This window comes from Pelobates fuscus, chromosome 9 (assembly GCF_036172605.1).
Source record: "Pelobates fuscus isolate aPelFus1 chromosome 9, aPelFus1.pri, whole genome shotgun sequence".
NCBI classification, from domain to species: domain Eukaryota; kingdom Metazoa; phylum Chordata; class Amphibia; order Anura; family Pelobatidae; genus Pelobates; species Pelobates fuscus.
This window is the reverse complement of record NC_086325.1, coordinates 87,526,843-87,546,043: the sequence shown is the minus strand read 5'-3', so window position 1 is coordinate 87,546,043 and position 19,201 is coordinate 87,526,843. Positions and strand designations below refer to the sequence as shown.

At 37.9% G+C, this 19,201-nt stretch overlaps 1 protein-coding gene across 1 annotated transcript in view; it reads left to right on the top strand.

The window, feature by feature from the left end:
• Window positions 1–19,201, top strand: part of DCX (doublecortin) — a 108,858-nt gene that overhangs the window by 76,940 nt on the left and 12,717 nt on the right. Inside the window, exon 4 of the mRNA XM_063432156.1 lies at window positions 12,349–12,451. Coding sequence (XP_063288226.1) covers window positions 12,349–12,451 — 103 coding nt within the window. The remainder of the gene's footprint in view (window positions 1–12,348; window positions 12,452–19,201) is intronic.

Genomic DNA, 19,201 nt, shown 5'->3' with positions numbered 1-19,201 from the left:
CCACCCTCTGTGCTGACTTTGTCTTCCCCTCAGCCAACCCTTCCTTACATTCCTCACCCTCGAGCTAGGAAAAGTGACATCAGTGGAGAAGAATTGGGCTGGGGAGAACTTGACCTCAGCACTGGAAAGGAAGGGGCACCTTACCTTTAACCCCCCCACCACCACCACCACCACCATTGTTTATTTTGGAGAGGGAACCAGGATAGGAAGATTTATTCTAACCAAACACCATTAAAAACGAAGTCAAAACAACCATTTACGTTCAGTAAGTTAACTGCTACGTTGATTTTCTTTCTGAATGTAATCAAACGATTGATCCATTCATCTACGATTAAATCATCTATGAAAAAAAAGCCAATAATGTTTTTTTAAAGCACTGGACTTCTATTTCAATAACAAAGTGTGGCAGCTAACAAGTTAAACATGCTGCAATTCCTGGCAGAGTGGCAATTTGCTCATACCCACATATGTCATGTCTGCACTAGCTGGAGAATTTGCAGTGTTTCTGCATCATAATGTGAACTGTGCCTTTAAAAATCCCTAGAGTTGAATGGGATGCTGTTCAAATGAAATCTGCCGGCTTCACAACCGGCAGTGGACGTGAGGGGACTGTCAAGCAATGCTATTTCTCACAGCATAAGAGCTTTAATTCACTGCAGTCAATTATGCAGTTTGCCATTTTACACATTACACATCACACCCTTACTGCGCTCGGCTACAAGTACTGCATAGAGATACTGAACCAAAATGGAATAGACTAGAGCTGCATTGTGCTTAGTTTGATATAAAACCATCAAATCAAAATAATATTTCTCAACTACACAAAGAACGAATGTCGGTCTCCACGAAATGACCACAAACTTTCCTGTAATGGTTATACAATCAAACACTTTATTATGAATTTAGAAATTCTTCGTACGGTAATTGAATAGAAGTTGAAACTCTAACATAATGCATAGTCATGTCGATACCGTGTTGTTTCATTCCTTATGTAAAGCAAATGTATTCTGACAGAGCAGAAAGCTTTGCCATCACAGCGACACCCTCGGCATTTGCCGTTTCCTCTGATCCACATTTTACAATTTAATTACATTCTAATGCAGGGAATGAAAGGCATACAGAGGAGAATGAGAAACAAAAATGGAGGGGTGTTAAGAAAAATGCTGGATTCTAGAATACCTGTATTTTTACCCTTAAGCCATTAAAGGGGTCATTCTAAAACAAAAGGATAGGATTTTATTTTACATAATTTATGTAAACAGATTGCTTGCTGTTACCATGTTTTACAAATTACGTAAAAACATTTGAATACTATTTTATTCATACAAATCATATCTCTTAATGTACCACCAAGACATCTAATGATTTCACCTCAGTACAGACTATTTTAGCTGTAAGAGGTAACCGTTTGGGCACAAAAATGCTCTGTTGATTGGATCATTGGATCTCACTAACAGCATTTTTTTTTTTTTTTTTTTTACTTTTACGTAGTTTGACATGGGTTTTCATGCAGCAACAAAATCTATTTATATGCTATTAGAAATCACCACCACTTCATTTCTCACTTCTTAAAGCAGGCATTCCAGGTGTTGTGGGTTATAAAGCATCGGGGAGATTTAGACCACCAAATCTGGAGTGCTCTAAAAAGATTTGCATCAGGAGAATTTCCAGACAGTTTTTTCGCACCATTTTTTAAGTAATCTCATGCAAGACCATTAAAGCTATGAACCAAAAATCAGATCCCTATTTTATAAGTTGCAACAGCAATCGTAGCTGGGAACTGTAATGCGTGTTACTCTTAACTGATGCTTTGGGAAAAAAACTTTTGTTTAAAATATGTTCAAAATAGAAAATGTTTTGGATTGTATGATTGCTCCACTTTTAATCATTTGTTCCATAATCCATCATTTTGGATCCACTGAGATGTGCAGTTACTAGCTGTCATGCCCAAAGTTCCGGTACATATTCCTGTCATTCTGTCTGAACTCATTCTGATTAAAACTGATTCAACAGCTTTTGCAGTTTTCCTTCAGCCTACAGTGGTAACTAAAGTATCCAAAGGGTCCAGAGCTTATAAAATTTTGAAAAAGTAAAACAAATTTGAGAAATTGTGGTCAATTATAAACAAATTAGGAGTAAAAAGCTTACATACATGAAGTTTAAACATCAGGCATGTACAATTTATGCAGTCTTTAAATGCAAGTTTAGATCAGGCTTTCATACACCCTGTACAATACTTAAAGGAACACTTTTTTGGGTCAGGAGCACAAACATGTATTCCTGACCCTTTATTGTTAAACACTATCAAGACACCCTGCCCGGCTTCCACCCACCTAAATATAGTAAAATATTACCTTTATTCCAGTCTGCTGGTGCTGACCCCCCACCCCCCGGACTGCCTCCTTGGCTGACATCATCAGAAGTGATGATCTCAGCCAATCCAACGGATCAGTTTTCGCACCGGGGCCCCATGGGTTGTGTGTACGCCACTGCTACAACATATAAGTATATCTTTAGACTGGGTTGAAATTTCAGGGAAATCCCAACACCGTCAATGTGAGTATTTCATAAAGACTTTGGATGTTTTCCAGGACACCTATAATTTTATACAAATTGATGGACAACATACAGAAAGTGCTGCCCTGCAGTATGAGGAAGTCACATGCTGCAGGTAGTACTCCAAAACTAATTCATTAAGCTAAAGTTGTTTTGGTCCCTTTAATAATGTAAAGGAAAATGGGTGATGGATATTATTAAGTGCTGCTGGGACCACTGCAGTTAATATAATAACCAGCGCTACAACATGGGTAGGCTTTGGCTTGGATGACTAACAACTGAGACTAATTGGAGTTGGACGATTATTCTACACTCGTCAGTGTGGTCATGATGGTGTACAACAGAGGAAAAGTTTATAACTTGCCTTTTAAGTTCAGGAATTGATTTCTAATTGCATTACCATTTACTGCAGCCATTAACCAATTTATGAGAAGATTTTTACCCATAATCCACAGACTGCTACTTAGCTTTGATCCATTGTAAAAAAAAAAATACGTAAGTTTTTGATCCTGCATTTTACAAGCATACAATCTTTGCTTTATTGACAATAAACATGATTAAATGGCTCTATACTTTGTCTGGAGAGGAGTACAACGGAAACTAACTAAAAACTGTTGTATATTTATGATACAATAAAACTTAAAGTGCCTATTATTATGGATCAGTTGTGTCTGGCAGGTTGAATTAAATATACCATGCTTCTGAGGATACAGATACATTTGTACTTCGCCAGTTCCACAAAGATCCTTGGGTCGTGTAAAGACCTGATGGAAGTTAAAACCAGTCTGGGAAATATTCTCACATTTCCACTGATGGGAATAGGAGGTCGTTAATGAAGTGTGTAAGGTCACACGCTACAGTTACTTCAATTTGATTTGATTTTTTTTGAGGCATTTACAGGGTAACAGTTTCTGAAATGTTTGCTAGTTTTATGTATTTGTGTGAAAACAGAAACACAAAACAAAGCCCAAGACACTAATGTCAAAAATATATTCACAGTCTACTGATCAGGACAAATTTTCATCTTGATGGCCTGTAGGCTCCGGATGTTCTGCAACCTGAATTTTAGTGCCTTAGGTATGTGTGTGAAAAAAGATAGATATAAGAAAGCTCCTTAATACATAGAATCTTAAAACAATATACAAAAAGCATAGTTGAATATTATCAGCATAAAAATGAAATAAAATGTAAAAAAAATTTTTTAATGAAAAATGGAAGTGTCTTTTTTTGAATTATTTTGTTTAAAACTTTTCTTCCACCAAAATTCTTCCACTCTAAATAATTGATCAAATAAAATATGGCTTGTAAGGAGTTTATTCATTGTTTTAGGCTTCACTTAAAAATATCTTGAGAAATTATATTTGGGAAAAATCTAAAAATGCACATTACTGACAACAGGGCGAACAACATAGAGTATGATTATTAAGTACACCGCAGATAAGGATAACTGGTGATGACTCCTGAACCAGCATGGTTGTACTTAAGAAACCTTTTTTTTTTTTTTTTTTAATGTGGGCCATCAGTCTCCGGACCATAGACCAGCTACTACTGTTTATTATCTTCATACACTATACATGATGCATGGAGTCTCATGGATAAGAGGAATAAAGCATCCACCTTCATGCCATATACACATGATCATACAGGAACCTCCAACTGCGGCATGAATGCCTTGTCTGAGCTTTTGAATGTGCAAATAGTAGGGAAGATAAATGGAGACCACTTTATTGTATTCTGAGATTTGGCATAACATCATCATTGCATTATTTTAGTTATTTAAACATTATAATGTTAAAGTATTGAATATTTTTATTTTTTCCCAAGGTTGCACCATACACTTCTAAAGTCCTTAATCACAGGCAAGATCTGTAAAAAAAAAAAAAAAACTTTTTTGTATTTTCTTTCTTAAAAACAAACATTGTCAGGGGCGTTGCTAGGTAGCAAAAATAGGTTGGCTTCAGCCCAATGATCAATTTAATAGTCGCTCCTGCAGTTTACCTTAAGCCCACTCAATCTCCACCCAATGGCCCACACATGTCTCCACCGCTAACCAAATGACACACACATACACACAGATACACACAAAATGTTACATACAAGAGTTCCCACCAACTGACATATACATACACTGTTGTACATATACACACTTAAATACTCAGATACACACAAATGAATAATATTATTCTATTAAAGAAATAGGTTATGTCTATCAGTGTTGTAAGTGAGCTACATTATTGAAATAAAAAGTAGTCTTTTTATTAATACTATTATCCATAAGCACAGACTTGTGTTTTTTAGTAGATATGAATGAAGATGCGGACCATGGGTCTTTTTTTTTTTACATTTATTTATTTTCATGTAATTAACTTCTAAATTATTTAATATTGAAAGAGGGTCCTTTGCAACCTATAACCTAGCTTCCGCATTAGCCTGAGCAGCGATGGCGGGTGCCACTGACAGGCAAACAGCACTGACCGTTTCTGGCCATCACTGCCGCCCGTAGATGGTTTTAATTGGTATGGGTACTTGTATTGGTATTGGTATGTGAGTGTAATCTCTACCTTGGCTCTAGCACCAGAGGGCACAAGGTTGCAGGTACCTGGTGTGTTAAACCATTTGAAAATAGTGCATTCCTTCATTGTATTAAATTACTAGGTCTTTCCTTTTACATTTAAAATTTTACATGTATTCCAGCGCCTGGGCAGTCTCCTCTCCGCAGCTCCACCACATTCTGTGACCACTAGATTGTAAACTCATTTGAGCGTAATGCTCCTCAACCTATTGTTGCTGTAACATTTTTTATTTGTGTTCTTTATTGTTAAATTTCACTCTTTATAATATTGTAAAGCTCTTTGGAATAAGACGGCGCTATATAAATGCTAAAATAATAATAATCATCATCATTCCTACACTTTTATATAATTGTCTAATTTTGATTGACAAGAAGATATTTCACAGTTGATCGAAAAGAGGCGACTATTTAGAACTAAGGAATAGATAGCACTTGTTTTTTTAAGACCAATAGATTTTTTTTTTTTTTTTTTTTCATCAAAAAAAGAACCACCTCTTCTATGAGAGGCTGTTGTAGAATATGTAATTAACAATAATTAGCCAGTGATTGTCCCACTGACACAGATGGATAACAGTGTGTGCTGTGTTTGTCAGGGGGCGTTCATTTAGAAGCCAGTAAAAAAAAAAGGGGGGGTCAACTTAAAAAGGTCAAATATTGTTTGTGGTTAAAAACATTGAAAACTGTTTTGAGCATAGAACAATAAAAATAATAAAAAAAAAGTTGTACATGTGTCTACAGAAGCCTTTCTGAATATCTTCATACAAAATAACTGACCTGATCCCTAAAACTGTGAGACCTTTTACTAGTAGGTCATGTAGGTGTAACAATGTTTGATGGCTAAAGATGCCCACATCGTTTCTATGCTTGCTGATGGTTATTGGAAGCTCATGACAGGACCAGATGGGAGAGGTGAAGAACAATAGAAGAGGTGTGGCATTTCTCCTAATAATTGCTCTGCCATTGTTTGTGACAGCCCTGCTGTGAGGGGAGGTCTCCTACCCAGCCTGTCTTTGTTTTCCTAACTCAGACAAAATGTGCAATTGCAGATTTCCATTGCCTCCAGGCTTCTGGATATGTTACTATAAATACACAGTATAATGAGCTGGTAAAATGTGATTCAAATTAGTAGCTTGCTTCCCCTAGCAGTAATCTGTTATCAGCTCTCTTCCCAGCGCCTTAAGACATTTCTCCCTAGAAGCTCAACTAAGCATTTAATATTAACTCATCAAATGCTGGTTGGGAAGGGGCATCTACTCTGCTTGTTATCTCAAGTGAAAATTTTTAGTGATATTCTATAATTGCAAAAAATAGAATGTTGTCACATTGGAAATGTAAAAATAGGAAATGTCACATTGGAAATGTAAAAAAAAATAAAAAATAAAGATATATATATTTTTTTCCTTCCATGATGCGAACATAGTTTCTGGGGTTTTATATAGAATATAATGTATGATTTGTGTCTAAGGGTCTTGTCAGTAAACTTAGATTTTCAAAGAAATGCAAAGTCACCTTAAATTGAGTATCCAGTCCTTTGTTTTCAATTGGGGTAACTTCCAATGCACTTGATACTGGGTTTCGCACCTTTTTACAGGGTTACTCCAACCACCATGACCGCTTCAGTGATTTTACCTGGTCATGGTGGAAGGAGTCTGCATGTGCAATGTTTCAGCTTGAAACCCTCCTTCACTGTAGCTTTCCCACCTCACTATCCCAACCAAAATTGTATTTCCCCCCCGCCCTCCCTCTTCACCTCCCGGCTCCGAGTGCACACATCAAAGAAACCCTTGATTGGACCTCAGCACGGCTACTGTAACATTAATCAGAGTGCATCAGGTGCTCCGCCCGGCGCTGGATTAAGGTGAGTAATGTCTACATTTAGAAATCTCTTCAGGCTTATGGGAGTCAGAAGGGGATGTGGAGACCATGGTGAACAGTGTCAATAGGGCATTATTCACAAGTAAAAAAATAAATAAAAGTCTTGTGGAAACCCTTTAACAGAAGTGTGTATGTGTAGCTGTATGAAATGAATGAATATGCAAGATGGTTATTCTTAAAAATGTTGTATTGAATTACATGTTCATGTTTAAAAAATAAAAAAGGAAAAACCTTTAATCAATAAAAGTTCATCAATATGTTATCACTGTAAAAAACAATATTTCTGTGCCATGGAGTGACTTTAGATTGTCATCTGCGCAGGCTTTGGGTGAATGATTTAAATGCTGCAGGTATTCTGAAGAAACAAAAAGGCTGAAACTAATGCAGACAATCAGAGTGTAGGTTTGATATCAAACACTTGACTTTTATAGGTCACTTTTATCTCTATGTGTCTTTGAAAATGTCTTGCGCTGTCAGTTAATTTTCTGAAATAAATGACTTTTTGTAACCGTGAATGCAGAACATACAAATCCACCAAGTTTATGTGTATTACCAATGTGTTGATGGGAAAAAATGGAATGCAGGAAAATACTGAGAATGGACAACAGCTCACATAGCTTGACCTTTTAGTGGATTCCCACTCAGAACTGGTTTAACTCATCTTGTGCCATTAAAAGAGAATCAAGTTAATTTGCATATCAAACTGATCGCATCCAAAATGGTGGTTCAGATCTGAAATGCAGATCGGCTCTCAGAATAGATTCACGTATCAGTCCTGATTGTTAAATGCTTTATACGTCTAGGATCTAAGCATAGTTTTAATGTTAACGTAACCTCCCAAAACCAATACCAACCTCATCCTTATCGTTACGCTTGCACTAACTCTGTGTACCTACCATAACCTGACACCATTTGTAAACCTTACACAGCAATAACCTTAACCCAGCATTCGTCATTACCTTACCCAAACACTAACCCTACACCTATACCTACCTCTACCCTATATAAAGGTTACTCTCTGCTAATATCAGTACTCATATCAACACTGGGATTTACAAGCTAGAGCAGTAGAGCGGTTTGTGGCTGTTTTCAGCATGATAAGGGCTACTAAATCTGGTAATAGGTGACCGAGAGTCCCAAGTTGGGTCTTCAAGGCATGAACACAGATTTTACCTTTCTCATATCAGGACTTTAGAATTTGTCAATGCGTTCTAACATCACTATAGCCCAGGCTTTCAAGGGCATTATGGCTTGTCCTAACATTAAGAGTTTAATTGGTTCATGACATGAGTATGTCTCCTGCATTATTCCAGTAGCAATCTACCCCATCTGCCATAATGCCCTCATTTCTTGTGGATAGTGTCAGGGCCTCTTGAGAGTTAATTTACACTAATTGAAATGAAAGATGTTGCTTGTCCCTGAACTTTGAATGTGTAATTTATACAGTAACTAAGGAACGCAGTATAGAAGAGTGGCTGGGAACAGAAAAGTTTTTGTAAGTAGAGAACAAATGTGTGTTTTTTTTTTTTTCCTAACATGATCAGGGGTATTTAAGCAACAGTGGTTTCTCATCTATAGGGACAGTCGGGGCAGTGCACAAACTTGAGATCAAGAAAAACAATATTTTAAAGTGTGTGTGTGTATATATATGTAGATGTGTGTGTGTGTGTGTGTGTGTGTATATAAATACATAAATATATATATATATATATATATATATATATATATATATATATATATATATATATATATATATATATATATATATATATATATATATATATATATATATATACAAAATGTTCAGAGTCTGGCACTCTACCTTTAAATAGAACAGCAGAAAAAAGCCTTGGTGCTGCACAGCGTAAATGTATATCCAAAACGAGAGGAGAGCACTCCAGAGGACTTGTTTAAAGCAATTTATTCCGTGAAGAAAATCGTGAAGAAAATCGACGTTTCGACCCGCAGGTCTTTATCAAGATACAAAATCAAGTACAACAGTGTCTTTATATACCCTAAAATATTAAGGAGTGATTACTTACCCTGAATGTGTTGTGCACCCGAAAGCCATGTGTGCTCGATGAGCTGTGATTGCCAAACCCGCGTTGGCGATCCCGTCGGTGTGTAGTGACGTCACCACTAGTGCGACGGCGCGGAAAAGGGGCGTGAGCGTGCGTCTAGGTAGCCCAAGGAGTCAAGTGTGGGCAAAAGCTTACGTGATGTGTGTGAAGTGCGAAAATTATGCCAGTAAAGATATATAGGAAGAGGATATTCATTAATAAAACCAAATATTAGATTGGGCATGTAATGTACAAATAGACATACTAATCCTGCAGATTGGTTAATACAGTGTTAAACAACACAATGAGTGTGTGTGTTGCGTACAAGACGAGAATCGATGAGAGTATTGGTCAAAAGGGGCAAGTGCAAGAAGGCAGAGGACCCAGGATGCAGGGAGTGTCAAAGGATGGGAAGGGCAGGGGATATGTGGCAAGAAGTGGTGAAACATGAAAACATAAAAACATAAATCCAAAACGTGAGCAAATCAATGTACATATGAACGGATCTATAAAGAGAGGTCCTAAAGTGTTTAGCGATGTATATAGGAGTGTGTGAAGAACTAGAAGAGTGGTGAAGTGATGTGTGGAGAGATGTAATGCAGCTGGTGGTAGCGAGCTGGGAGCCAAGAGCTAGGTGTGGAGTTAAAGGAGTAGTGAGCTAGATAGGAGGAAAAGTGACCAGACAGAAAATCACATATAGCGTCTAGTGAACTGAATTAAATGCAATATACAAGTGAATACATGGGGATGTGTATAGATGGAACAAGCAGGATCCTGCGCTACAGGACGAGCGTGTGGCAATGCCCAACTTACTAATAGAAAATGTTGTGTAGAAGAGAGGCAAATGTATGAACAGGACTTAGATAGTGGACAATGAACATCGAAATAAAGAAAATAAAAAATATAAAATGAAAGATATCTAGCATCTGGTTATAAAGGGATGCTGGGATTACGGGTAATCAATATCACAAAAAAGGGAAGTGATCAATATATAGATAATATATAAATAAATGGGCAAATGAAAAAATAAAAAATAAATAAAAATAGATAAAAATAGAAATAAAAATAAAATAGAATAAAATAATATAAAGATAGACAACGATGTACAAACGTGTACAAAAATACCATGAACGGCCATAATAGAAACTTATCAATACCAAGTTGACACTATCATCTTTATATTATTTTATTCTATTTTATTTTTATTTCTATTTTTATCTATTTTTATTTATTTTTTATTTTTTCATTTGCCCATTTATTTATATATTATCTATATATTGATCACTTCCCTTTTTTGTGATATTGATTACCCGTAATCCCAGCATCCCTTTATAACCAGATGCTAGATATCTTTCATTTTATATTTTTTATTTTCTTTATTTCGATGTTCATTGTCCACTATCTAAGTCCTGTTCATACATTTGCCTCTCTTCTACACAACATTTTCTATTAGTAAGTTGGGCATTGCCACACGCTCGTCCTGTAGCGCAGGATCCTGCTTGTTCCATCTATACACATCCCCATGTATTCACTTGTATATTGCATTTAATTCAGTTCACTAGACGCTATATGTGATTTTCTGTCTGGTCACTTTTCCTCCTATCTAGCTCACTACTCCTTTAACTCCACACCTAGCTCTTGGCTCCCAGCTCGCTACCACCAGCTGCATTACATCTCTCCACACATCACTTCACCACTCTTCTAGTTCTTCACACACTCCTATATACATCGCTAAACACTTTAGGACCTCTCTTTATAGATCCGTTCATATGTACATTGATTTGCTCACGTTTTGGATTTATGTTTTTATGTTTTCATGTTTCACCACTTCTTGCCACATATCCCCTGCCCTTCCCATCCTTTGACACTCCCTGCATCCTGGGTCCTCTGCCTTCTTGCACTTGCCCCTTTTGACCAATACTCTCATCGATTCTCGTCTTGTACGCAACACACACACTCATTGTGTTGTTTAACACTGTATTAACCAATCTGCAGGATTAGTATGTCTATTTGTACATTACATGCCCAATCTAATATTTGGTTTTATTAATGAATATCCTCTTCCTATATATCTTTACTGGCATAATTTTCGCACTTCACACACATCACGTAAGCTTTTGCCCACACTTGACTCCTTGGGCTACCTAGACGCACGCTCACGCCCCTTTTCCGCGCCGTCGCACTAGTGGTGACGTCACTACACACCGACGGGATCGCCAACGCGGGTTTGGCAATCACGGCTCATCGAGCACACATGGCTTTCGGGTGCACAACACATTCAGGGTAAGTAATCACTCCTTAATCTTTTAGGGTATATAAAGACACTGTTGTACTTGATTTTGTATCTTGATAAAGACCTGCGGGTCGAAACGTCGATTTTCTTCACGATTTTCTTCACGGAATAAATTGCTTTAAACAAGTCCTCTGGAGTGCTCTCCTCTCGTTTTGGATATATATATATATATATATATATATATATATATATATATATATAAATAGTATTACCACTGCTAATAATGTAGGCTAGTGATATTTGTTTCATTTAGAAAATAAGTAATTTAAAACCTTTCCATTAAATAATGGTTAACACACACATCTTTACTGAGAGACGGTGGAGGCAAATTGCAGGCGTTTCCACCATCTTAAAATGTCACAAGCAACTTGCAAGGAAGTCAAGTGGTAGTAATAACCATCTTCTAGTGTGTTTCTATCATGGTTATCATTAGTTTGCGGTGGGGATTGTAATCTTATAACCTCCCTACAAATGGTGTTTTATTCAGGCATAACACCCAGACTGTACAAACCTATACAGGAGTGTTGATTGATTGATCATCGAAGTGAAATTTCCAGGAATTCTAAGGGAATGTCACGTTTAAGGCCAAAATAGCTGGACTGGAAAACGTCTTCATTTAAGCCATGCTCGCAGTTGGGCTATTAAGGCCTAAAAATTTAATTCACTTTGAATTCCTGACTATTCCAACTTTAATGAATAACCTGATAAAGTTGCAACCTGACCACCTTTATTGTGTATATTAAATGTATACGTGTGTGCATATTTTGATTTTGGGTGCTAGTAAGAGACTATGGTTCCAATGACGCTGTACCCATACAAATCACTTATTATTGAAATATATGAGTGCAGAGACCATGCTCACTTATTTCAATATATTATAGCATGTAATTGTATGTTCGTGGTTGGTCTTCAGCACATTTATCAGAGTGCAATAAAAACTCTTTAATTTACTCTGGTTAGTAGATTAATGGCCTCTTTCCCTTCTTGTACAGGTCACCTGTCTTCATGATTTCTTCGGGGAGGATGATGTATTTATTGCCTGTGGACCAGAGAAATTTCGATATGCCCAAGATGATTTTTCTCTTGATGAAAACGGTAAGTTCAAGTACTGTACATCCCCAAAAAAGTTTGTTAAAAAGCAGCACTGTTGTTTTTTTGGGTTTTTTTTTGTCTGGTTTTCCATTTCCTTGTTTCCCCTGTAGTTTAATGATTATACTCCCATTTTCCATGTGACTTGGTATTTATTATTGTTTATTACTGGTGCTGGATTTCAATATTTGGGCCCAGCCATGTTGTTTTCCTCTGTCCATGATGTCTGCTGTTTTCTCTTCTGTGAGATTCGCTTTACTAATGGATCTTGGGTCAATTTGATTGGCAATTGGAATGGAACCTTGCTTCAGATTTACCCATTATCAAGTTTTGTTTAGTAGTTGGCAATTTTCCTTATATATGTTATAAAAACTGAAAAACAAGAGATTTAGACAAATGGAGCTTTGTGGAAACAGATTAGCTAAAGTGTATTTTTGTGACAAAGCCACTTTAATATTAAAACTATCAAGCTAAATAGGCACCCAGACCACTTTATCTCAATTAAGTGATCTGAGTTATATGTCCTTCATATTTAACCCTGCAATTGAAAACATTGCCATTTTGCAAGAATGTGCTTACACTGCAGGGTCAACACGTCTATTGGCTATCTTCCTGACAGCTACTAGAGGCACTTCCACCTTAATAACCGCGTTGAACTTGGCTATTCAATCATTGTCTCAAAGAGACCATATGATTGGTGCAAAGAGGTGTTTTGACGTGCACGTTTACTAACTTTCCAGTGTGTGATGATCTCCGTCAGGAATATGGGTCTTCGGTACGGAGATCAGTGTGCTATGGGATAAAGGTAAGTAAGTCTTACCTTGGGGGCATCTAAACAAGTAATGGAACACTATGGCTTTAGAAATACATGTTTGCATTTCTAATGCTATAGTGTCTCTTTAAGGAGTGTCATATGATCATATGATAATCTGTGGGATATGTATGACTAACATGGCTGTGTCTCTGATGGGCCCAGCAGTTCCTAATTACAGCCCTGTCTGTTTTACCACACGTGTCTTCCTTCTGAAGACTATGTTTAATTAATTTAGAATGATAAGTAACTACTACATCTGAAGCTCTACTCTTTTAAAAAAAAAAAAAAAATTCCTTTCCTTACTTGATTTTTTACAAATCAATACCTGTAATGTGACTGTTGGGTGACCTTATGCATCAGTGGGAGATGCCAATTAGTATTCTGATGCTGTCCCTACATTTACTCCGCAATGTATTTAAAAAGAAAAACGTGTGGGGAAAATGCAAGGCTGCCTACAGCCGTGTCTTTTAAAAAAAAAAAAAAAAAAAAATCACTAAAACAAAACTAAAATAAATTAACTATTAAACGGTTACAAAAATTAAATCCTGGATTTTGAGGTTTTTATGAGGTATAACCGTCTTTAATTTGTGGTGTGCTCATTCCTTATCTATGGAATCCAAAATGGACAGCAATAACTCATATATACAAGATAATATAACTTGCACAACTACTTACAATATGGGAATAGTGTTTTAATCATTAAAGTAAAACATGGTTTATCCGCTATATTTTATTTGTAAAGCTGCGCTCTGAAACCTACCTGATCTGTTATGGACTCAACCAGTTGTTAGCATGCCCCCTGCTGTCTATCCTGATAAATTACCACAGGACAGATTAGTGTAGTTGTTCTGGTATCTATGGCCTGTCCCAGAAGGCTCACCAAGGACATCGCTGCCTTTTCAGAGAAAAGGCAGTGTTTACGTTACTTCCTAGTAAAACCTCTAGTTGCAGTCACTCTGATGACCACTGGAGATGCATCTACTTTAAGTCTTCACGCTCTGCATGGATGAGCTGAATGTACTCCATATAGATGCATTGATTCAATGCATCTCTGTGAAAAGATGTTGATTGGTGCAGTGCTACGTTTTGCCGTGCATGCGCAATAGTCTCCTAATGCTTTCCTATGGAGATTGATGATCTCAGCCATGGAGACGAGATAGGCGCCGGCAGAAGAGAATAGGCAAACTTAAATAATTTTTTACTGTATTGAGAGAGGGGCCGCTCCAGTACTATAGTGTTAGGAACACATGTTTGTATTTCTAACATTATATGATATTATGTCCTTTCCAGTAATGCACATTTACGGATATGACCGTACAGTTTGGGCTCCAGCCAACTAGTTACTTTTGGGTAAATGAAACTCATCATAATTATATCCATTTTGCATTTAGCAGGTTCCATTCCAGGGTATCATAGTCCAAGACATTTTGGAAAGATTTTGAGGAGCTTTTAATGTGGACAAACAGGTGACATTTTGGATGCCAACTGCTAAATTTTGAGAAACATTCTATTGGTTTCCTTGGTGATTGCTCTTAATTTCACACTTTACTGCGTAATAGTAATCTTTATATATATATATATATATGGCAGGATTATTTAATACATTAACAGGGTTGCAATACAAATTTCTAAATGGATGGTTAACCTGTCTTTACTATTGTTTGATCCAAGGAGCAATTGAAATGCCATTCTGGAGCCATGAAGGATTTTCTTCTTATCCCATTTTGTGACAACTAGAAATTGCTGCAAATTTGTTTTGTTGTTTTTCCTATTTACTTTTGGATCAACAGCAAAAACAGAGTTGTTTGAATGGTTAAACTTGACTTGAATCTTGAATCAGCCTATATAATTATATAATGTTATGTTGTAATGAATGTTAGCAACTGAATAAACAAACACTCAGATGGCTGACATTCTAACGTGTAAATATAAATGTATTCCTCAGCATCTTGCTCCAGAATACACTGTACACTGCTACATTGCTGTAACTTGACTCTTTTACTGTAAGTCTGACATTCGTCTGATTCTTAGTTTGCTGAAAATTCATTCCTGGAGTTCAGTGTGAAAAGTTGACAATGTGCAGATATTACCAAATCCTTTTGTTCTGCCTAGTCTGCCATCAAACGTCTTGCAGGAAATGTTAACAGTAAGCCTAGATATTGTTGTCTGGCAAGACGATGACCTCAGATTCTCTCAGGGAATGTTAATTTTATATGAATCAAGCATCATACAGATTGTAGGTAATTGTTTTATATGGAACTCATGATGGTGATATCTGCATGATTCAGGTGCTTCCTCCTCCCCTCTGTCGTCCCCCCCCCCCCCCCCCACAGCATTGCATTTTAAAGATGCAATACCACGCCTTTAACCCCTTAAGGACCAAACTTCTGGAATAAAAGGGAATCATGACATGTCACACGTCATGTGTCCTTAAGGGGTTAAACCTTACCACTTGAGATGCTCTTTATTCATAAAGCTGCCCAATAACACCACACTGTGTGCTCTTAACTCTACATTATGCAGTAAGTAGGTGGAATTTTTGGTCCAGTAGCTTCACAAATGCAGTGTCGCCTTCTCGGCATACGCTTTTAAAACCCATAACCCTCCAATAAGATTCAGACACCTTGTTGTGGGAAAAATTATCACAGCTTTTATTTAAAATATAACATAAATAATTTAAGGTAATTGTAAACATACTTGAACATTGCATATCCACCCCAATTCTTTTTCACAACTCTACCCCAGACAATAACCCACATAACAATAACTGATAACCATTATAACATATAATTCATTAGTATATAAACCATTGTCACCAAGGGCATGATTTTCCAATTTTTACAATGTAGTGGTATAACAAGATACACCCTACACCCACCAGGTACGGAGCTACCAATGAGCTCGAACCTATCAATACAAATTCCAACTTAACTGTTCTTAGTGAACTACAACTATCCTACAGCTGAACAAATAAACTACACCCCAACTTTTCTATCCACCTCCCGCCTCCATGACCAAACGGGTACTCAATACAAAAAAGGAGGGTGGGACAACAACAGGTAAGTGAGGATTAGTTAAGATGGTCCCCATAGCAAAAGCCCCTCCCCTTCTTTCTCCTAGCCCATCTCAAACATTACCCATACTCCTTGCCTGTCTGTTAGCCATGTCAAGGCCCATTCCCCTTAGCTACGCTGCTCCAATGTTGCAACACAAAGTTGGACCAAAGTTGCAACACAACCATTATCACACTTAAATCTGCTCATAGTCTGCAAGTAGCCAGTTTATTTGATAATGGTTGAGTATGAACTAGAAGTCACTATTTATTTTAAAAGGTACACAGATAAACCTTTTAATAAATTAGCGAGTTTCAGAACATAGACATGAGCTGAACTGTAGGTAGATGGAGGCCTTGTAAGTTCTTCTAGTTCTATTTCTAGAATATGTCTAATAAATCTAGAAATGTTCCTCGCGATTCAGACAAACCTGAATCAATGTCATTAATCCTGACATCAAAGCACTGCTGTAACTGACAACACTGCAGTATTAACATTAATAATTGAAAATAACTTTTACCCTTTTTGCAAATTGAAGAGGGAAAAATATAAAAAAAACAAATGTGGCTCCCAAGAACATGCCTCCTAACAATGGGAGGAATTGCACCGGCAGACACCCACTGCGCAATGGCATGCTCTCAGTCCTTCCCATCTAGCGTTGCTTTATAACGCATTTTTTTACAGAAGACCTAAAATATACATATTGACAGACCATTATTATTATTATATTATTTATAGAGCGCCGTCAAATTCCGCAGCGCTTTACAATGGGTGGACGAACAGACATGTAGTTGTAACCAGACAAGTTGGACACACAGGAACAGAGGGGTTGAGGGCCCTGCTCAATGAGCTTACATGCTAGAGAGAGTGGGGTAAAATGACACAAAAGGTAAGGATAGTATTAGACTAATGACCGTTGCAGAAGAGGAATCAGTTGGGCGCTATTAAGAGTTTAATTGATACGCTTTTATGAAGAAGTGGGTTTTTAATTATTTTTTTGAAGGAGTGGAGACTGGGTGAGCATCTAACGGAGGAGGGAAGCGAGTTCCACAGGAACGGTGCAGCCCTCGAGAAGTCTTGAAGGCGAGCATCAGAGGTGGGAGTACGGACAGAAGATAGACGTAAGTCTTCAGCAGATCGTAAGGGCCTAGACGGGACATACTTGTGTATAAGGGAGGATAGATAGGTGGGAGCAGTATTATGTAGAGATTTGAAAGCAAGAACCAGAATTTTAAATTGAGCTCTATATTTTATAGGAAGCCAATGTAGGGACTGACAGAAGGGTGAGGCATGGGAGGTGCGGGCGGACAGGAAGATGAGCCTCGCCGCCACATTCATTATGGACTGTAACGGCGCAAGTTGGAAGCTCGTAAGACCACTGAGAAGCGGATTACAGTAGTCAAGGCGAGAAAGTACAGTGGAATGGACCAACACCTTAGTCGCATCTGGCGTTAAGTAGGGGCGCATGCGCGCAATGTTTTTGAGATGGAAATGACAGGATTTGGCGATAGATTGAACATGAGGCTTGAAGGAGAGGTCGGAGTCAAAGAGAACACCTAGGCAGCGAGCCTGCGTGGTGGAGCTGAGGTAGCACCATTGACTTGGAGGGAGACAGACACAGGAGTAACAACACCTGAGGGAGGAAAGACCAGAATTTCAGTTTTGGTCAAGTTGAGTTTAAGGAAGTGGGCTGCCATCCAGTTAGAAACAGCATTCATGGGAAGTCCTGCCCTGCAGTAAGTTGAATTCAAATGCTGCATGTAGGAAATCAATGAATTAATAAAATAGGAAAACTACAGTATCTGAATACTTTTCATCATCATGCAGAATGATATCCTGGAAAATATGGTGAATCCTTACTCCCATCATGGTTTGATATCTTGCACACTTGAAGTAACTGAGGTTAGAGGTAATTAATATTTAGACGTTGCCATTGTGATAAACACTGACTATTCAAATTCACTACATTACAGCAGTTTACCCAGGTGGTGGCTGGTGAAATTTAAGATGGTGGGGCACCAGACTCCTCCCCCAGAATTGTACTCCTTCCTATACAATACAAATATACTCATACAGTAAAAAGGGTAGCATAAAGATATCTATATAAAATACAATACTGAGATAACCATACCACAAACAAAGCTGAGAAAATATAATAGTTATAATAGAGACTAGACATGTGCCAAATTTGCTGAAACAGAGCAGTTTTCAAGCCAGTCACATTTTTTTACATGCCCAGAGGCTTGACTGCTGTCTAGATGGAATGTCCCCCAACCCGTTGCCCCCAATCACACACGAAATACCTTAAGTTGGGTAAGGGCAACTGCCACAGCTTTATTAATTATACATGCCAGCAAGTTCATACTGTCAGCTGTTGGGGTGATTCACCAACAGACAGGTCTATCCCATCAAACCAAGAGTCCAGAGCAGCCTGCCTCCGCCATCAGCTCCCAGCAGGCTGCGAATCCCCAAGCCTCCTCGGCAACTTCTTCACTTCTGCCTGTGCTGGCCTGGATTCCCGCATGCTGTGACAAAACAAGAAACAGAAACTAACAACAAGCACCAGAAACAGCCCAATAATTCCACATGTAACAGAAAGTCCTAGGGTGGGAGGGAGGGAAAGTCAGGATCCCTTCACTTCCTAATGCTGACTGGTAAGTCCCCTCCCCTCACTGTCCTTATAACCGTCCTGCCATTTTGCCTCTTTGTATCTCTATATACCCCACCCCTCTGCTTAGCCTCAGTCAAGACTCCTTAGCCTAGCATCAGTCCTGTCCCCCCTTCCTTCTCAGACCGGGGGGGGGGGGGTCTTTCTAAGAATCTCCAAACCGTTACCAATGAGGGGGAGGGGCCCTGCAAAATGTAAGCATATCATAAAATTATAGACAC